Here is a 21,123-nt window from a genome sequence, read left to right on the forward strand (position 1 = left end):
ACCACAAATACCCCAATAACAGTTATGATCTAGTCCAATTAGAGTAGCTACTGCTTTAGAAATACACACACAACACATTCATCTCTTGCTTTTTGTTTATTTATTCATCCAGGGGTTTCAGACAAAAACTTTGCGCCCATCGTGGGGCTCGAACCCACGACCCTGAGATTAAGAGTCTCATGCTCTACCGACTGTAGCTGGGCCTATTATATTAAGGTAAACAGCTCCCCCTAGTGGGTTGTCTCTTCTTGGCCCTCATGGACATAGTGCTTTAGAGATATATACACAGCCATAGTGCTTTCTTGGGTTTTAATCCTTTTTATATACTTTTGTATTGAACTTAAATCCTGCTGAGACATAATATATTCTTATGGTGATAGTAGGCTGAATTTGTAATTGGGTTAATGTAGATGGTACAATTCAGGTCTGATATGAGTCCAACTACACCAATGGGTTTTTGGCTTGGTGAGTCGTACAGCGTGTTAATCAGAGAAGTGAGGTGCCAGTCTTCTGCCCAAAGGGTGCCCAGTCTGCTGGAATACCGAGCACTGGGGAAGTCTTCTAGGAAATAAATAATAGATGAGTGAGTGAGTGAGTGAGTGAGTGAGTGAGTGAGTGAGTGAGTGAGTGGATGGATGGATGGATGGATGAATCAATCAATCAATTAATGACTTCTCAAGTGCCCACTCTTCTGGTTACCTTGTAGATACACAATGGGCACTACCCAAGATCAACAGTGGGGGGCAGCAATACGTCAACCTAACGTCTAGTCTGCCAGAAACTCAGAAGAAGAGGAACATACCCACAATGCAGTGCAGTGTTGTGTTTGTTGTTGTGAACTGAACTGAAGTGAACTTCTGTAGGAGAGAAACAGTGAAACTGATATGATATAATATAATGTAATATAATATAACCCTATAAGTGAAACATACGCTGCTGTTCTGTTATAGACAGAAACAGTGTGTTTTTGACTGACTGCAGCACTAAAACACAACCTTGTTGTGCATGATCATTTATTCTCCTACGCTTTATCAGAGGTGATGATATTAATGAAAACAACATGGTGTGTTGACTGACTGTTGTTGACACTTTAAAATACCATAGATTTATATAAAAGTAAAATACAAAGAAAACTAAAACAGTGTCGTTTCTAAACAGTGTCGTCGTTAAGCAGCAGGAGGACGTTTGTTAGCAGCTCAACCACTGAAACACAGCAGGTAAAGATCAACTCATTCATGATGTGTTTCATCCAATTATCTTTTAAATGAACAAATCTATGTTGTGTTATTATACTATTAATGTAACACTAGTTACATTACATCAATGTTTTATAGCATTTAGTTGTCAATCTCCATATAATCACTGAGATGCAAACATACAGCTTCATTAGGTTGTAAATTAGCAGGATTTGTACTCTGCACACTGTAATGTTAATGTGATTGTCAAGTGAAGTTAAAGGCCCTTACCAACTAAACATTTGTCATGCTGTAGTGTAGTGTGTCAGGCCTAGAATGACCATCCAGGTAATGCATGGCATTGTACATAGTTTCCCTGTCTTGTTCACGGGCTGCAAATGGTCAGTTTAGCCTCAAACCCATTTATGCTGTCATCATTATTTGCACATTTGCTGACCGTTTTTTCACTGTAGAGCTCAAGACACTGATGTTAGATAGGAGAGTGTGGAGGGCAGCGATCCAGCTGTCCCGAGTTGGTGTTGGCTAGACCACACTCTCGCATCGTCGCATCGCTTAAACTCTATGAAGTGTCACTTATGTTGCTATAACTAGAAACTAGCTTGTCATGCCCCCGTGCAGTATGCACCATAAAGAACATTACATCACAGAGTCTAAGATTCATTAATAACTCAGATGTCAGAACTAGCTTTAAAAAAAAAAAAATCTCACATAACATATACACCCCTTAATCTTTGCACCCAGTTGGGTTTAGGCCAATTTCCTTTCACTTCTGCAAATATTATTGTTATTCTTGAGACCACTAGGTCTCCAGTTATTAAAGTCCTTTTTCAATTCCTTCATTTCAGACCAGTGTGTGGAGTCCAGACTGCAGGTGAAGATGAACTCTCCAGACTCAGTCAGGGACATTTCTATTAAACAGGAGGAACCTGAAGACCACCCACAACTCAGTAAGTTTCATGTGCTCTTTCTTTCTTTAGTATTTTCTGTTCTGTAGGGCTGTCACAATATCGAATTTACACTATACAATAACAATGGTAAAAAAATATATATATACCAGCAAAAATATCTAGACATACAGAGCCACATCATAAAAATCTGTTTACAGAGATTTTAAACTACGTCCAAACTTTTTACCAGAAATATCAAGCTTTCATTTCTGGAGGTGGCTCTGTTTCATAACGTCATGCACTCAGCCGCATGAGCTGTGATTGGTCTACTTTAGAAGTGACAGACTGTACACAGACAGACAGACATACCTGTTGTATACGGCTTGGCCTACAGCCTAATTTACTCCCAAATCAGATTGTTTTATTATTGTTTAATCGTTTCAGGACTAATTAAATATTTGCTTGAACACCATATTAATTTGTTGGGTAAAGTAAGTAAATATCAATTCAGATTACTTTTTAGAATATGTATTTAGCTAAAACCTTGCTAAAATCTTGCTAAAACTTTGAAGCCTGATTTTTTTTCAGGATGGCAGCTTCCAGAAACACCTGTAATAAACTTTAGTTAGTAACTGGTCAATCTAAGTAGGTAATAGCTCATTTTGTTCATGGAACATGAAAGATGGAAAATTTGATTTACATTGTAGTAGTTCAGTGTTGACTATCATGTTATTTTTCTGCTCCTAGACATCCTGCACATGGTTGTGTGTAAAGAGGAGGTTTCTCCTGAACAGGAGAGGAGCCCCAGTCTACTCCAGGAGGAACCAGAGCCTCCACAGATTAAAGAGGAACAGGAGGAGCTGCTTCTAAGACCAGAGGAGCCTGTTGGGTCAATACTGACATTACTAGCAGTGAAAAGTGAACATGATGATGACGATGAAGACATCTCTTCACACTGCCATGAAGTTGAAGTTGAACTTGAATCTGACACTGAAGACAGTGATGATTGCGAGGAGCCCAGTGAAGACAGTGGTGATGAATGGTGTGAGAAGAGTTTCAGTGAGTCAGGTCCCTTGAAGACACACCAGCGTATCGACACTAGAGATAAACCTTTCCACTGTAAACATTGTGACAAGAAGTTCCGTCAGCCATCAGCCCTCAATAGACACCGGGGTATCCACACTGGAGAGAAACCTTACCGATGTAACCAGTGTAACAAGTGTTTCAGGTTTTCAGAAATTCTGAAGGAACACCAGCGTGTCCACACTGGAGAAAAACCTTTCCACTGCAAACATTGTAACACAAGTTTCACTCGTGGGGCTACTCTGAGAAGACACCAAAATAAATTCCACTTTAAATTAGCTCACTGAGAGGATTAAATTAAACAGCTGTATGTTGGTAGGGAGGTGGTTGCCAAGCTAAATAGTATGGATATACTGTAAATACTGTTCCTGTCAACAGAGACCTTTATTAGGACTCATCTTATGAGACTTTCCCCAGCTCTCTCACTTATTATTATTATTTTTTTTACCTTGCACTGATTTGTGTTAAGTTTTGTTTGTGGCCCAGTCTGACCACAGCTGTTCTGTCACGCACATCATTGCTTTTTCAGAAAAGCAGAACAATGTTGCCAAAATAATGTATGTCGAAAATGGCTTAATTACGTTAATTACATTAGTGAATCTTCAAATCCCTGTCTGTCATTCACTTAAAAATCAGGACTCAAATTGAATTGATTACCTCATGTTTACCTTGCTTACTACTATAAATCGCTCTAGATTAAGAGCGTCTGCTAAATGCCTAAATTGTAAATTGAGGGTCGAAGTGGTTAAATGTCTGAAAGTACATATTAACATGAATCCAACATATTCATAGAAAAAAAGATTGGAAACAATAAAAAACATTAATTTACACAACACTGATGACAGTGCTGTCAAACAAGTCTATGAAGAAGTTTAATCTAAACACAATGTTGTACAATATGTAGTGGGGGTCCCCTGCTTCATCTCTCAGCTAAGGGGTCCTTGGCCTGAAAACATTGAAGACCCCTGATTTAATGTAATATTGCTGTGTACTATTACGCGCCCAATGGGAGGTGCCATTTCAATTACTTATTAAATATCAGTTAGCTGAGGTGGGAAAACTAAGTCATATTACAAGTTTAGCAAATTGAAGGCTATGCTAAGTACACACACACACACACACACTATTTCACAGGGACTCAACTATGGGTATACTGTATAGGGTTAAAGTGCAATGATAGGGGTGGTAGGGGGTCGGGTTGTGTTGATGAGACCATGATATAGCCTAACTAGTCCATTTGGCAGGATATCTTGCTCCATTGTGCCATTGCCGTTGATTGAATAGAAATTGATAATCCAAAGATAGTATATAGTATAATAGAATCAGCTTTGTTTGTGTTCATTTATATGCTACAATAATGACTTATAGAGCTGTTTCACTGTTCAATGTAAGAGACTATTTTTGAGAATGTCAAGTTCTAATCAATGTAGCAACAGAACAAGATAAGTACATCATGACATGGTAACTGCACTACCCAAACCTCTACCTAAGTGTCTTTGTGCTTTAACCCATTAAGACCTGAGGCGATTCTTAAAAATATTCTAAATCCTAACAGTTTTTGGAAAAAAAATCCCAAACATTTTTTTTCAAGTTTTTTCAAAAATAGCAGATCTACAAGCTCATAGCGCGGCACTCGGTGCTGCGCTATGAGCTTGTAATGATGTCCGAGATCCACATGGAAGCCATGCTGCTTTTAGACCCCATCTTGATGTATTCCTCTCTTCTGTGTTTTGAGGTCAAATATTCTTGCAATAGCCTTTGCAGAACTTATTTCTAGGGATGTACCGATATATCGGTATGGGACGATATTTGCCGTTATCTGTCAATAATGGTATCGGCAAATAAAGTTGACATTCACTGATGGCCGATAGTTATCTGTTGTTGATAAGCATCCATTTTGCGCTGGCTATGTTGGTGTAATCGTTACCTGCAGTCTACCAATCTGCAGATTCAGAACAGTTATGTCTTATAATGAAGATGTATTTGTTTGCCTGGCACAAATAACACGAAAAATCTGCTAAATTGTTATTTAAACATGGGTATCGGCCAAGAATGTCCATATCAGTGCATCCCTACTTACTTCAACAGTGTGTTTTAATGTAATTAATTTAAACAAACCTAAATCAAACACACACACACACACACCATTTAATGAGTTCCTGGTTGCAAGAATAGAGATTTACCACTAGATCACAATTTATTATCTTCTACCACTTGTTCACAACACAGGTGACTGTTAGTTTTCTATTGGCAGTTAGTCTATTGGCAAGTCCTGAGGTGTCCCCATACCTGGCAGCCTCAATAATGTTAATTACTTTTGCTGGGGACCCCCCTGATGACCGCTGGGGGTCCCCAGACCCCACTTTGAGAACCACTGTGTAAATACAGTACTGTGTGACCTTCCACACCTGTAGAGAAGAGAAACAAAACACAGCTTCATTGATGCTACACAGGCTGATCAAATTATTTTTGATTATCATGTGTAGGCCTATTTTGTTATTTGTCATATCTGCCCTGTGCACTTTTTTTATTTACCAAGCCTAAAAGGGTAAACATAAATGCAATTTAGATTTATAGCTATGTTCCAATGTTCAATGCCCAAAACACAATTTAATTGTTTATCGCAAATATGTGTCGGAAAATGTCAGGATTGTGACAAGCATCTTATAAGCAAACATAAAAAGCAGCTTGTAGATCTGCTAGTTTTTGAATGATTTAGCCTATAATGCCATGCCCCAAAATAGGGACGCCAGGTTGGAAAGTGTTAAAAAATCTGGACACATCTGAGAAATAATTGCAGATACCAATGTAGTAAAAACAAAAGTCAAATAATGACAAATACTGTCGGTCTGTCTCTAGCCTTTAGTTGATCCCCTACATTTACTAACTATCAGGAGTAGTGGGGAAGTGCAGTGCCTGGGCATAAGTTACAGTAGGTGTTAAGTATCTTGCTCAGGGACACTTTGGCTCTCATTACTCAGGAAGACCCAGGGGAGAAGTGACAACCTTCAAATTAGAACTACTGGCCGAAACATGGGCCATTATTTGACCTTTTTGACATTGAGTCCTGATTTATAACCACTTTTTCAACCTGGCGTCCCTAATTTGATCATGTCGTTATCTTCTTCTTTCGGCTAATTCCCATCGGGGTTGCCACAGCGGATCGTCTGTTTCCATCTGGCCCTGTTTTCTGCATCTTCCTCTGTGATACCAGCCACCTGCATGTCCTCTCTCATCGCCACGTCCATGAACCCCCTCTTTGTCCTTTCTCTTCTCTTCACCTGGCAGCTCCATCTTCAACATCCTTCTCCCAATGAAGGCCTGCCCTTCTACCATCTGAACCTCGCCTCTCTGGCTTTATCCCCGTACTTTCTAACCTGGGCTGATCCTCTAATGCAGCCGCTTCTGATCTTGTCCTGCCTTGTCACTCCAAATGAGAGTTGTAAGCATCATCAATTCTGCCACCTCCAGCTCAGCCTCCTGTCTTTTCGTCGGCGCCACCGTTTCCAACCGTACAGCATGACTGGTCTCACTACCGTCTTATACGTCTTCCCCCTCACTCTTGCTGGTATCCTTCTGTCAGAAAGCACTTCTGACACTTTCCTTAATCCATCCTTTGTTGTCTCCGCCAGAGGTGGAGAGTATGTTTTCGTTCCCGTCCCGCTGTGTGTCCCCCCCCCCCCCCTAGCCAAGCTAACATTGGTCAAGCTTCACGTGACACGTGACAATATGTTGTCACCAATGCTTTTGATTGGCTAGCGAGACGCATGACGAAATAAAATCCTATAAATAGGTGTGTCACTTCAAAAAACATAACATTGGTCAAGCTAACATTGGTCAAGTGACACGTGACAATATGTAATATAAATAGGTAAGACAGGATTAATCAGGAACGGTACTGGCGGAGACCTGTGCTCCGAGGAGCACATTTTCTAGTTTTAAATGTTTTTATTATTTTAATGCAATGGCTTCTAATTCAGCATGCTAATTTTCCAGGAAAGGAACGGCTGTAGTTTCTGTAAGCTTGGAATCTTCATCTTGATGTCATTGGTATGCAGGTTTCTATGGCGTCCATAGCCCACCAATGAGACGCGGAGTGAGTAGACGGAAATTAACCGGTGTGCCAAGGCCTCCATCCACTGTAGGCTAGTGTGTGAGTAGGTAGTAGTATAGACGTTTTTTTGTTAGGTAGACGACAGCATAAAAAAGCAAGAAGCAGCAGCATACTGTAGTTGGCAGGCAGCACAGCATGGCCTTCCGGCCGGTCTCACATCTCCATTGTTCTAGAGCAGGGGTCGGCAACCTTTTTGACATGACGTGCCACGTTTTTATTTTCTTGATAGTCAGCGTGCCAAATCAATATTAAGTTTCATTATGAAAGCGCATCAACATAAAACATTTCCAACAGATTTCTTTTGAATATAGTTTCTTTCACATCAAGACAGCAATGATCATTAGACTCAGAGCAACAACCCAGACTCCCTCCCAGTCAGAGTTCAGAGGTTGAATGAGTGTAGAATTATGTGCAGAAGTTAATTTGCATACAGATGTGAGGGGACTTAATTTATTTGAATACGTTTCATAAAAATATATATATATGTATTTCAAATACAAATCCTCTCTCTCACACTTATGCCAGTGTGCCAGTGATAACCATCCCCTGTGCCAATGTTGTTGGCACCCGTTCCTAAGGTTGCCTACCCCTGTTCTAGAGACTTTGAGACTGTGGGCTCCACAGGGGGTCTTGACGGGGTTCCCATGGCTTTGTTTGAATGGCTCAGCAGCAGAATGTATCTGGAAACACACATGAAGGTGACAGGTGTGATTCCGGCGCAAATCCTCTGCCGGCGATCAAAAGTGAAGTTTAGTTCTGTGTAGCGGACATTTGCCCGTGTAGTTTAACATCAAGGCAGGGTCGTCTGCCCATATTTGGGCAAAGGTTTGCACTGCGTATGTTACGTCACACCCAAGGCATAGGCCTATACAATGACGCCAACCAACGGGTTGAATCACGTTTACAGGAGGAGGCAAAGAAGAAAATTGTGCTGTTAACATACTGCAGTACCAGATTATTTTGATATAATTGAGATGCTAAATAGAATTTGTCATTTCTATTCCATGGTGTTAAGAAGTTCTGAATTTTGTTATTTTAAAGAATACTAAGAAGAAATTCTACACTCAAGAGATGCCTGCAAAGCCGGAGAAAACACAAAAGGATAAAGAGGATAAGGATGTTATCCGCAGGCAGTTCAGGGATGAGGAGAAAACACACCTTTCAGAAGGATTGGCTGTAAAGAAGGAGCTGTGGCATGAGAAGGAAAGACAACTGCAAGATCAGAAGTCTGAAAGGCTACCCGCCTTCGACGATATGAAAAGACAACCGAAACAAAAGGTGTCCTACTTAAAAGAAAAGGTGTCTGACGTGCAGCAGAGGCCGAATTTCAGAGCACAACTGGCTAAAGTGAAGCAGAAATTGGTTGAAGAATTATACATCGCAGAGGACAAGATTAAACTCTTGGAGAAGGACAAAGCGGCCCTCAAAACGGTCCGCATGAGTTTGGCTGGGAAGGAAGAAAAGGCAGCTGGCCTCAAAAAGAGTCTGTCTGAGCAGGAAGACGTAAACAACACCCTCAATAAAGAGAACGCCGACCTCAAAGAGACTTTGTCCAAGAAGGAGGAAGAGATCGTCACCCTCAAAGCTCTGAGTCGGGCCGAGAGGGTGGAAGCAAACACCGTCCTCAACGAGGAGATCTCCCGCCTCAAAAAGAGTCTGTGCAAGAAGGAGGAGGAGAACACAGGCCTCATAGTGACTCTTTCAGAGAAGGGGGAAGAGATCACCGCTCTTCAAGAGACTGTTTCTGACAAGGAGGCAGAGATTAGCACCCTCCAAATGGCTATGGCTGACAGGATCTGGGAAAATCAAAGGAAGGAGTGGAACACAAAGGAAAATGAGATGACCGCTGACCCCCGGGGGGTGCCCGAGGAAAGCTATCACAAAGAAACTATGCTCCAGGACGAACTGAACCGAATCAAGGAAGATCTGAGACGAAGTAGGAAATTAAATGAAGAATTTACTGAGAGGTGTGCACAACTCACTAAACACCTGCAGCGCATCAAAGACGCTCACAACATCCAGGCTTCAATCAGACTAGAACAAGACAAAGATGACTGTAAGATAAGACGAAGATGACTACCTAGATAGAACAAGACAAAGATGACTACATCATTGACTTGTTAAATGAATAAAATACATTTTCACAAGACAAATCAGCCGTATCTTGGTCCATGGAGTGACTGACTTGGTCATATGACTTTAGAGAAGCAAGTTGAATGACATGCTAATCAGTTTGAATCCCACTTCCTCCAACGTGTCTTCCTCCAATGTTCTGAGCTTGTAGATCGCCTATTTTTTAAAATAGATAAACATTTTATGAATTTTTAAAAATTGCCCCAAATAGCCAGGGTTAATGTGGTTAAAGCGGCAGTATGTAACTTTTTTGTTAAATGAATAAAATGTAATTTTGTCCAATCTGTATGGTAGAGTATGTTAGTTAATATAACTTATACAATTGGATTGCTCTTCTATTGAGACATTTCGTGTCAAATGTCATGAGTCACCTATAGACACAGGATCTGATGCAATATTTTGACCTGATGGTCAAGATTCAATTTATCCTCGGAGCAAGTAGGCAGGCTCTATTAGATCACAGGTTAAATAAATTCAGCACTTGCGCAGGAAACCGGATTAAAAAAATGGGGTAGGAGAGGAAAGTTACATAGTGCAGCTTTAACATACATATATTTTTAAAAAAAACATTTCTAAATTGTGATATTACCAAACATAATTTTCAAACTTATCAGGCAGTCTATATTTCCCATAAGGAGGGGGCAGGGATGAAATATATCCCCACACCGGCCAAATGCACAGAGAAGTAGCCTTCAGCTAATATGGTCTTAAAGCGTCTGGATCAGCCTGCCGGAGAAACTGCCTCTCTAAATCCAAATCTGTGGACATTTTTTAACCACTTAAACCCCAAGCTCAAATGTTGGATTAAAGCGGAACCATGTAATTTTTTTAAATGAATAAACTGTAATATTGTCCAATCTGTACGGTAGAGTATGTTAATACAATTGGGGTGGTTGTATTTTCTCTCCATGCTCTTCTATTGAGACATGTAGATCGTGTCAAAGGTCATGTCTCAGCTAGATACAGGATCTGAAACGAATTTTGACCTGAGGGTCAAGGTTAAATTCATCCTCTGAGCAAGCAGGCACTGGTAGGCTACATTAGCTCAATGGTAAAAATGCAGGAAACCAGGTTAAACTCCGGTGTAGAAGAGGAAAGTTACATAGTGCAGCTTTAATATTCATGTGTATTTTCATACATTTGAATGTTTAGAGAAAAACTAGTTTACTACAGTTGTAGTGCCTCCCTCGTATTTCTATAAAGTTGCTTGTAAATATTGGTAGTTGTGGGTTGCGGATTTTTGGGCTTCTTTTTAAAGTGGTTAAGGCCCCCACAGACCCCCATCTGACTTTTTTTCCGAATATATTCCAAACATTTCACTTTTTCTTGTCAAGATCTTTTTGAAACTAGCCGATCTACACGCTATGAGCTTGTAGATTGCTAGTGCGAGAACTCACTTCTCGCCCTGATGAAGACCCTAACCGGTTGAAAGATGTCATTTTTATGGAATAAAATTTGTTTTAACTTTACTTCCTCTCCACATGTTTTGAGTGCTCGGATCTCCTCTTCCTTTTTAACCCATTAAGACCTGTTCTACAAAGGTCTTCTAAATCCTAACAGTTTTCTGTCAAGGACCCCAAAAATTATGTATTTGACCGCGGACCCCCCCCATCTCAAAATATTCTGTTCCAGGGACCCCCCAGAAGCAAAGATTTGAGTTACAAATGTTCGCTTACAAATATACATATTCAAAGATTTGCACACATTTTCTAAAATAGTAGATCTACAAGCTCAGAGCGCGGCACTCGGTGCCGCGCTATGAGCTTGTATATCTTCTATTTTTGAATAGCCCAAAGAAATCTTAAAATGACACAGATGCGTTCCCGGTCTTAATGGGTCAAGTCTACATTCCCGACGATCCTAGAAGCACCTTCAATACTCTTTTAAGACATTTTAACTCTGTGAGCACCCGGTTGGCCTCTGTGTTTTAACTTAGATTAGGGTCCAAGTGGTTAAACTGAAGTGGGATTGATTCCAATTCCAAATATTATCAAAGTATATATTGGTAGGCGCAGATCTATAGGTCTAGCCACACAAGACTATTTACGTTCTGTTCTACTGTAGAACAACGTTGCTATCCTTATATCCACTGTGTGCCACCAGACTGAAAAAAGACCCATCACACACTTGGTTTTTACATTAAAAATAGAAAACAATTTAATATACAACTGCTTAACAATGTCTGATGTAAAAACAACATCAACCACAAAACATCTGCTTCAACACGAGCCCACGAGCGCAGCGCAAAGCAACATGACAGAGACAGAGGAAACGGCAGCCGTGTGTTGGGTTCCACCTCTGGACACTCTCATACAGACGGATGGACAGACAGAGACAGACAGACAAGACAAGACACATGACAGACGACCCTGAAACCCATTTTTAAAACTCATCTTCAGAGGGGATTTATGGGGGGGGGATACGGAGGGGAAAAAAAGCTAAAAACATCTTTTGTTGTTAATGAAATTGTACACGTTTTTTAATTTACATGTTTAAAATACAACCCTTTTTCTTTTTTTAACAACAGAGAGAAGGAGTGAGCCCAGGTTTTGAGAGACAGAACAATTATCTGTGAAATTTCTTTTAAAAAGAAGGGATTTCCGTCTGAAAAGCAACAGAGGGATGGATGCGAGACGTTGCGGTATGGAACTGGTCCCAGCGCTGTGAATGTGGATTTGTTCTTAGAATTGAAATGTTGCTCATATATAAAAAGTGGAGAAAAAACAAAAAAAAACACTGAGTTATGCCTAATGTATGCTCCATCATACGGCGGTGCCACGGCCCGAAAATAGCCGGTTTCTAAGCTCACAACGCAGATGCAACGTCGAGGTTGTGAGCTTGTAGATCGGCTATTTCCGGCCCGCGGACGCCGTCGTACGGCGGAGTATAAACCGGGCGTTTGGCTGCTAATGTCTGCCTTAACCAATCAGCATCCAGGGAATGACGTTCAGAGCTCAGAAACCAGGAAAATCATCTCCATGCTTGTTTTCTTTCTCTTGTTTTGGAATTGGGTGGAGGGAGGACGAGATGAACGGATGGCGAGATGAACGGAAGGAGGGATGAACAGAGGGAGGGAGGGGGCACGGAATATTCAAGGGAGGGAATTTTTCATCTGCTGGTCGAGTTAAAAGTTAAAACAAGCGTTTTTACCACTTGAAAGTGTGTGTGTGTGGGTGGGTGTGTGTGTGTGTGGTCAGTGTTTGTTGTTCGCCTCGTCCTGGTTGGTGGTGCTGGCGAGGCCGTTCTGTGATTGGCTGGAACCAGAGCCCAGGCCGTACAACCTCCCACAATACTTTGCGTCGTCGATGTTGTCCTCGAAGAAAAGCTGTGCGGGAGAAAAGAAACAGATAATGTTTATCTAATCTAATGTGATAACATAATAGTAATCTAATCTAGCAATGTCATCATGTCTAATCTTAATTTTACCTAACATAACATGTAATGTTACGTAGAATAAAAAATTTAAACGTTCTGTCCACACGACGTAGTTTAATCGAAGTACCTCTTTCATTCTGAAGAAAGCCATTCCAGTCAACAGGGAGTCTGATCCGGCCTGATGCTGTCTGCCGATCCTCTTCAACTCCAGCTGGTCAGCCACCTCCTGAAGTCCTCCCTGTACAAACACACACATTAATTATTCATGCTATGTTGTTATGCAAAGAAAATAACATATAGATACTGAAACTAGTGGCCAATATTGATAACCAAAGTGTGAGATTGCAGTCACAAGAGAGAACTTTCATAAATTAGCATCCTAGTTAGTAGACCTCCAGAGCTAAACGACTGTTTTATTTTATTTTATTAGTAAGACAGCTGAAGGCTGTGGAGTCATTATTGCAGTGTTGAGTTGAACATCATTCATACATATTAGGCTTGACCAAGAATGCAAAGCTAGCACACCGGTTTCTCTTCACCCATTGGGGTCTGGCAAGGGTCCATAAGCATGTACTCTGGTTGTGAGCATCATCAATGCAAGCAACTCCAGTTTAATCAGACTCTTACCGAACCCAGCCGGGTTGGGCGATTAACCTCTGCAAGTGTGTTGTGGAATTACTGTTTAAAATTCTGAGCTGCTTGTTGTCTCATCAAAAAGGCTATGGATGGGAGTACTTTCTTCCTAGCTGCCATCAGGCTTATGAACAAGCACCGAACAAATACACTGGCCGGACCATATGGCCACTTGTCTGTGGCTAATGTAAACGGACCCATGACGATGCTGTTTGCACTTGAGCCATGCTGCACCATCAGGTAGTTTAGATCTCTAATATAGATTTATGCAGTTTAGTTTTGAGCACGGATCACATTTAACAGTGAATTGTAATGGCTTAACTCTTGAGACTGTAGCTGCTGTGCTGGTTTTTTTTTTTTCAACAATATGTTTATTTATTTTTTCTTTCTTTACACAAAATATATCATTATAATACAAAGAAAACAGAAAACAAAAATGGACAATTACATTAAATCATACAAGACAATCATTGAAATGACAAAAAGAAAAAACAAAAGAAAAACATACATAGGCATCAACACTACTCCTCACCAGATTCTTCCATTAAATGTGGCAGATTATTGTTTTCCATATATTGTATGAAGCAACCCCACACCTCCTGAAACATCTCTTGTTTGTCCTTAAATATGTATGTGATTTTTTCTAGAGGTAGGCATAAAGACAATTCCCTGAACCACTGTGCAATGCTTGGTCTATCCGGCCTCTTCCAGGTCAATGCAATTACTCTTTTAGCTTGTAAAAGACAAATATCTATGAATATTCTATCACTGCGCTTTATTCTTTGTCCAACTGGATAGAGGCCTAGCAGAAAGAACTTAGGTTCTGGTACGATGTTAATTGAAAGTATCCTTTGTATTTCCTGCCCAAATCTCCCTCCAAAAGTCCATCAATCTTGGGCATGACCATAAACAGTGGAACAATGTGCCTCTATCTTCACCGCATCTGGTGCATAGGTCCGGAATATTGTTATTAAACTTATTAAGCTTCACAGGTGTGATGTACACTCTCATGAGCCAATTATATTGAAGGAGTTTTAGGCATGTATTCCCAGTCTGGGATTGAGCCAGTTTACAAGCTGTACTCCATTGCTCCGCTGTGCTGGTTTTAGCGCACAATGAATTTGTTATGCTGCCAGGACCACATTGGAAACAAGTGTTTCATTACACTTTAATGCGCTATCCTGGGTTTAAGTTATATTGCGATTGTACTTGTATATCTTTTACCAAAATGAAATCAAATTTCATGTGGCTTTTACTTTGTAATTGACATTGCTGACAAATGAAGTTGAACCTTCATAATCTAAAACCTTCCCCGTAGTATGTCGATTGGTCTGCTAACAACACAAGTGAGCATGTGAGATTTAGGCTGGCTAATGTGAGGCTAAATGAGAGTTTGGACCAAAACAATTGTGCATGTTAACGACCGTGCTTTGCACATACAGTACATGTACAGCATGTAATGTGTGTCATTGTACCTTGAGGTTCTTGCAGCTCTTCATGAGGTATTTAACATCATAGATCGCTGGGAAGAACAGGTTGAGAATCTGGAAGAAGTCATGTTCTTCTTCTGGGAGACGGGCGTCTGTTAGCAGCTTCACCAGGTAGCCAAAGTCATAACCACTAGAAACACACACACACACACACACACACACACACACACACACGTTATTACTTTAACTCTATAACTGCCAAAGACGTTTATAAACGTCTTTGAGAAATTAGCTGTTGCCTGCCAAAGACGTTTAAAAACGTCATGAAAAAAAAAAAAAAAACTTAAAAAAAAAAAAAAAAATCAAAAAAGATTCTCTAATTATTTAGTATTGACACCTTTTCGATATTCCAAACGAATAAGGAGATAACAATTTCCAAAGATTTGCTGCTCCATCCACTTCAATGTTAAAATTGAAACGGACAAACAATTCACAATGTTTTTTGGTTTGAAACTACTGGTTTTGAGCTATTTTCAAACATCAAACAACACATGACAACAAGGTCAAATTGACCTCGTTGACATTTGTGAAACCACACCTGAATCTCATCTGTGATTAGAGATTTTCTGGGGATCAATCATACTGGAGAAAAATATTTTGTGGCTATGCGAAAAGGTACCAAAATCGTTCAAAACCCTGGCAGAGGCTACAGACTGTTCTGAAAAAACTCTGGCAGGGTAAGAGTTAATCTGTACTGATAGTAAAATAATAACCATCCATTGCAATTGAGATTTATTATTTGTGTCACACATAACACTACACTGTATTATTGAGTGTCCAAAAGTTTCATTTACAAAATAAATTCACATGAGTAGGGATTAACTCATGGATTAAAGCAAAATAAAATCTCACAACTGAAAGAATGTCGTTAGTCCAAGTCCTAATCTGTGATTTGTGAACCAGTGTGAAATGTTAACGGAGCCGCACCCCCATATACGAGCAATGTGTTTCATAAACAATTAGACCAATATGTAGAATGATGATGTTTTGGTAGCCATACAACCATACCAGTTTGAAGAAATTGCAGATTGAGGCTTTGCTTTTATGTAATATCCAAGACCAAGACCATTAGGGTTTTCTGGCAGATTGAACATGTAGTCCATTGCTAGTTTGACCACTTCAAATACTCTTAACTAAAATAATTAATAACCGAAAATAGGCAATCTACAAGCTCACAACACGTTGCAGCACAACGTGTTGTGAGCTTGTAGATTACCTATTTTTGTTGAGTGACATGCTTCCATAGAAGAGATGTCGTGGCGACTGAGAACTTCAATCCATGTGAACTGACTGATCGGCCACTGATCATAATGGAATGATATTTGTTCTAAATAGGCGATCTCTCTGATCACCTTTCACATGACCAGATATCAAAGCCGATGATATGTTCTTTAACCACGTAAACCAGACACTTAGTTGACGAGATTCCCAAGGGCTCTATGATTGGAAGTTTGGAACCCTCCTGTTCTCACTCTACTCTAAATATCTTTGCTGAAAAACCTGTCCCTTTGCGACGTGTTGTGAGCAAAAGTCCCGAGTAAAACATCATCACAAAAATGCTGTCTCTCTCACACACACACAGCTGTACCTGTGGAAGGAGAGCCACTTGACGTTTTCACACAGGACCAGTCCAGAGGTCATGAGGAGCTCAGCGAAGTAGAGCGTGTCGATGCCTTCCTCCTCGTGCTTTTTGAACTGCAGACCAGAGTTCTGTAGCAGGTCTATGGAGTCTTGAGAGTACATGTCCTCTCTGCCACCAACACAACAACACAAGCAATCAATCAATCAAAACTGCTTAAAATATATACTTTATTTGATGTAACTTTATTTACTTTTTTAAATACAATTGTATTTTGACCAATCTGGTAGTGTTAACATTTGGTCTCTCTGCTCTTCTATTGATGAACAAGCTTAAGATCAAAATTAAATTCCTAAAACTTGCCTAAGTGTGCTGTAGTTTAGGTCAATGGTAAAAATGTCAACAATTGCGCAGGTAGGACATGAAAAGTTGTAGCTTTAAGTCTGATTTATACTTAGTCGGAAGGCAAAGATAGCCCGTCTACAAGCAGTGTGCGACACCGCTGTGCAACTACGTTTAAATTTGGCTTTTAGATCCTTAATGTTAATCTATTTTTTCTTTTAAGAGATGTTTTATGAAAGAAAAATGACTGCATTATACCTTATTATAAACTAAATATATATACATATTTTTATGGGGAGGTATACAAATATTCTAGTGGTCCAGAGCTAAAAAAAAAAGTTTGGGAACGACTGGACTAGACAAAAAGATGGATGGAGAGAGAACAGACCAGAAGAGAGAGAGATGGAGCTAAGAGACTTAAGACAACAGACAACAGTTAGAGAGACGTACGTGAGGTTGAACTTGAAGTTGAACTGCCAGGTGGTGGTGCCGGGTGGATAATCTCCTTCCTGGTTCATGAAGGTCAGACCGAGCTGGATGATCTTGAGCAGGTCGACGTTGCACCTCAGCAGCTGGTACTGGTAGTCTACTGTGCTGCGGAACTCACCGATGGGACGCACCACAACCCCGGGGAACTCTGTGTCCTGCCGCCAGGGGAAGGAAGGAACGAAAGGTGTTAGCGTTTCACTGCACACAGCGCTGTTTTAAAGGCAGTGGTTCTCAAAGGGAGGTCCGGGGACACCCCCCAGGGGTCCTCGAGGGAGTTCCAAGGGGTCCCCAACAAACTGAGATTCAAGATTAAACACTGAAACCCTATTTTATGCTTCAGCTATTTTTGGGGAAAAAAAGGAAAATCCGTAAATATTTTGAAAGAACTAGGAAAACTTTGTAAAATTTCAACAACACAAATCTCCTCTTATAGGGATCCCTTGCATAACAGCTTTTCTGATGGGGGGGTCCTCCGCACGCAGCCAACCACATGAAGATACAAAGATACATCCAGCATTTGTAGCTGCTACAAAAGCTACAAATACGCTGTGTAGCTTTGTTATCTTTTGTATCTGCCGGTGTGAACACAGCATAAGGGTCCATGACATGAAAATGTTTGAGAACCACTAGTATAAAAGCCGTCCACAGAAATCTTTTTTATTTGGCTTACAATGCATCGTCAGCTTGTAGATCTGTTATTTTTACAGAATGCTCCCAGAACAGCAACTCTAGGGTTCAAGTGGTTAAATGTGTTGCCAAATGAATTGGACCCAAACGTAATTAGGCAACACTGGTTCTCCTGACCCCTAACCACTTAAACCCTCTAGTCTTCGAGAAACAGACTTGAGTTACAACTATACTCCACGTCTACACCAAAAATAGCCGATCTACAAGCTCACAACACGTTGGGACACGTTGTGAGCTTGTAGATCTTTCAAGTGGCTAACTAAAACAAAACAACAGCCCTTACCATGGCGATGAAGTTGTAGCTCTGTATGATGATTCTGATCTTCCTCATCTCCTCCTCCACATTGCTGGCCCAGACCTCACAGATTATTTGGCTGGCATCTGCGAGTGCGGCTGGCATTCTGGCAGACTGAGAAAATGACTGAAGACCCAAGATAAACTCCTACAGCGCTGCTGTTGTTCGGAGACGGAGGGAGGGAGGGAGGAAGGAAGGTAGGAAGGAAGGAGTGGAGGGCAGTCTGCTGAGAGAAATGAAGTCACCTCTGGAAGGAACGAGAAGAACAAGTGAGAGGTTAGTTTAAAAAAAAAGTGTAAGAGTCCAAGGGTTCCCACTTCCCAAGGAGGCACAGATCAAATCTTTAGAATTTTTAATTTGCATTTAATGCAAAACAGATGAGGAGGGAGACCACTGTACAATGAAAACATGTTTACAACAAAAAAAAGTTCAGGAAAACCACTTCGATCCAAATATTTGATCTGAATTGAACATATAGGAACATGAATTGAACATATTGAACATATTTCCTCAATGGAAACAAGTCCACTAGACTTTGTGTAAATCCTTTTGGACCAAGTGTATGTATGTTGTGTTGTTTGCATTTCTGTCTAATAAAATATTCAATCAATTTACAATTCAAGCAATAGGACATTTATTGCTATTTCGACCCATCGCTCTTTAATCTCTTATTTTTTTTGTACTGAAATCAGTCGTGGCGACTAACTTTAATCCATATTGCATCAGGAAGGTTGTTCCAGAGAGTAGAACATAAGTGACTATGTGGATTTGTGGCTCCTGTTTAGCCGCAAGCAAGTGGTTCTCAACCTTTTCAGGTCGCGACCCCCCCCCCCCCGACAAGCACTTGGAATTGTAGGAGTTGCGGCATTACATTTAGTTTGACTCGATTCAGATAAATATTTTGAAAATAGCTGATCTTGTGAGCATGTAGAACAGCTATTTCATTTCTTATATTATTCGACAACTCGCCCATAGTATATTTGGCCATAGTAAGGTTTGCTGATTACTTTTGATGCAGTAATGCATCTTTATTCTTTAAGTATTAAAAAGGTCCTTAAATTGTCACTTGCAAAAACTTTGATCCACACTTTTGTTTTCTCTCGGCTTGATTACTGCAATGCACTTTTTTTCTGGCCTGCCAAAGAAAACAACTGACAGATTACAACTTGTTCAAAATGCGGCAGCCAGAGTTTTAACTAAAACTAAGATGAGAGAACATATTACTCCAGTTTTAGCCTCACTACATTGGCTCCCGGTTGTTTTTAAATTTATTTTACTTGTTTATAAAGCTCTCAATGGTCTGGCACCTTCCTACCTCTATGACTGCCTGCCTAGATATGTTCCAAACCGCCCCCCTCAGGTCTTCTAGTGCTGACTTGCTCGAGGTGCCTACAATGACATAAAAAACACAGTTAAGCAGAATTCTGCTTCTACGGGCCGACGGCTTGGAATAAACTCCCAGGCCAATACACCTAAGACAGGCAGCCTCTGTGGATCGCTTTAAAGCACAGCTCAAGACCTATTTCTTCACTCTTGCTTTAAGTTGATTTTTTTTTTGTTATTCACCTGCCTGATTCACTGCCTTTTTGCTATTATTTTATTGTTGTTTTATGCTTTTTCTTTCCTTTATTACTCTATTGTTAAATTATTTGTACTTGCCCTGTAAAGCACTTGGAGCTGCATTTCATGTCATGAAAGGTGCCATACAAATAAAGTGTATTATTATTACTTAACTGTCCACCCCCTAAAAAAAAACACATGTTGAGAAGCACTGTGTTGGGAGACCAGTCAGTGTCTGATGATGATGGTGGTTTGGTGTAGAAGCAGTGAGCACTGCAGCTCAGGGCTGTTTGAATAAATGGAACCAAAAAAACAAAGCGTTGTCCATTTGTCAAAAAATGAGCAAAACACCCCATTAACACGTTTGTTTAGTGTCTTTGAACGAGGCGTTTTTGGCGTCTAAAGCTTTCCAGTCAAAGCAAAAGATGTTGTAGTGAAAACTACACACTACATACAAGCATAGCATTAGCTTGTGCTAATGCTAACCTAGATTTTTATATCACCGCCACCGTCTTTACTGGTTAAAACGCTTTGTTTTTTTTAAACCGAATTAACGTCCGAATGCAGAGCAGGTAAGCGGCCTGTGTCTCCTACAAACGGGATTAAAGTGTGAATGTGAATAAAACGCGTCGCACCTGATGCTGTGAAGGATGTGATGAAGCCTTCTGCTTGTTGGGGTTGTTTAGCACCGCGTTCACCCTCTGACCCGGACGTTGTTGTTTGTTAGCACCGCCGCCGTTCACCTCTGACGCCGGACGTTAAAAGCCAATCACAGCACTCTGACCTGACTGATCGCCAACGTTGTGATGTGGCCACCTGCTGGCCGGTGGCGGTACATCCTGCTGTCCATCCTACTGTTACTCATGTACTGTACTTATGTACAATTTTGAGGTATTTTTTACTTTACTGTCTAGAGCACCTCCAATTTTAAATAATTTTACTTCTACTCCACTGCATCTCAAAGGCAAATACTTGTACTCCACTATACTTATTTGACAATTTAGTTACTAGTTAGCCTACTTTGTAGATTTTGATTATTATTACAAAACCACTTCAGACCCATGCATACATACATACATACATACATACATACATACATACATACATACATACATACATACATACATACATACATACATACATACATACATACATACATACATACATACATACATACATATATACACACAGTTAGCAATTTGAAAATAGCAGGTCTACAAGCTCACAAGTCGCAAAGCGACGCGTTGTGGGCTTGTAGAT

General features: G+C 40.4%; 2 protein-coding genes across 6 annotated transcripts; one reads left to right on the forward strand and one right to left on the reverse strand.

Annotated features, from left to right (window-relative positions):
• The first annotated feature begins 849 nt into the window (after positions 1 to 849).
• LOC308089894 (uncharacterized protein) lies at positions 850 to 3,918 on the forward strand. Of its 3 annotated transcripts, none has more exons than XM_080434847.1 (4): positions 850 to 1,063; positions 1,159 to 1,217; positions 2,042 to 2,143; positions 2,831 to 3,918. In XM_080434847.1, the coding sequence occupies exons 3-4, from the start codon at positions 2,074 to 2,076 to the stop codon at positions 3,451 to 3,453; spliced, it is 693 nt and encodes a 230-aa protein (XP_080290973.1). In that variant the 5' UTR covers positions 850 to 1,063; positions 1,159 to 1,217; positions 2,042 to 2,073; the 3' UTR covers positions 3,454 to 3,918. The 3 variants fall into 3 exon arrangements, with proteins under 3 accessions (XP_080290973.1, XP_080290974.1, XP_080290975.1); XM_080434848.1 differs by having other exon boundaries at positions 850 to 1,037; XM_080434849.1 differs by having other exon boundaries at positions 850 to 1,217.
• A 7,634-nt stretch (positions 3,919 to 11,552) lies between these two features.
• Positions 11,553 to 20,570, reverse strand: cnot8 (CCR4-NOT transcription complex, subunit 8). Of its 3 annotated transcripts, none has more exons than XM_080436272.1 (8): positions 20,499 to 20,570; positions 19,619 to 19,692; positions 18,292 to 18,550; positions 17,283 to 17,476; positions 16,500 to 16,661; positions 14,897 to 15,041; positions 12,916 to 13,026; positions 11,553 to 12,738 (listed from the first exon to the last, which is right to left on the reverse strand). In XM_080436272.1, the coding sequence occupies exons 3-8, from the start codon at positions 18,406 to 18,408 to the stop codon at positions 12,607 to 12,609; spliced, it is 861 nt and encodes a 286-aa protein (XP_080292398.1). In that variant the 5' UTR covers positions 18,409 to 18,550; positions 19,619 to 19,692; positions 20,499 to 20,570; the 3' UTR covers positions 11,553 to 12,606. The 3 variants fall into 3 exon arrangements, with proteins under 3 accessions (XP_080292398.1, XP_080292397.1, XP_080292399.1); XM_080436271.1 differs by having other exon boundaries at positions 20,490 to 20,555; XM_080436273.1 differs by lacking the exon at positions 19,619 to 19,692 and having other exon boundaries at positions 20,499 to 20,567.
• Positions 20,571 to 21,123: the final 553 nt, after the last annotated feature.

The sequence above is a fragment of the Gymnoscopelus braueri genome, assembly GCF_963280865.1.
Source record: "Gymnoscopelus braueri genome assembly, chromosome: 8".
NCBI classification, from domain to species: domain Eukaryota; kingdom Metazoa; phylum Chordata; class Actinopteri; order Myctophiformes; family Myctophidae; genus Gymnoscopelus; species Gymnoscopelus braueri.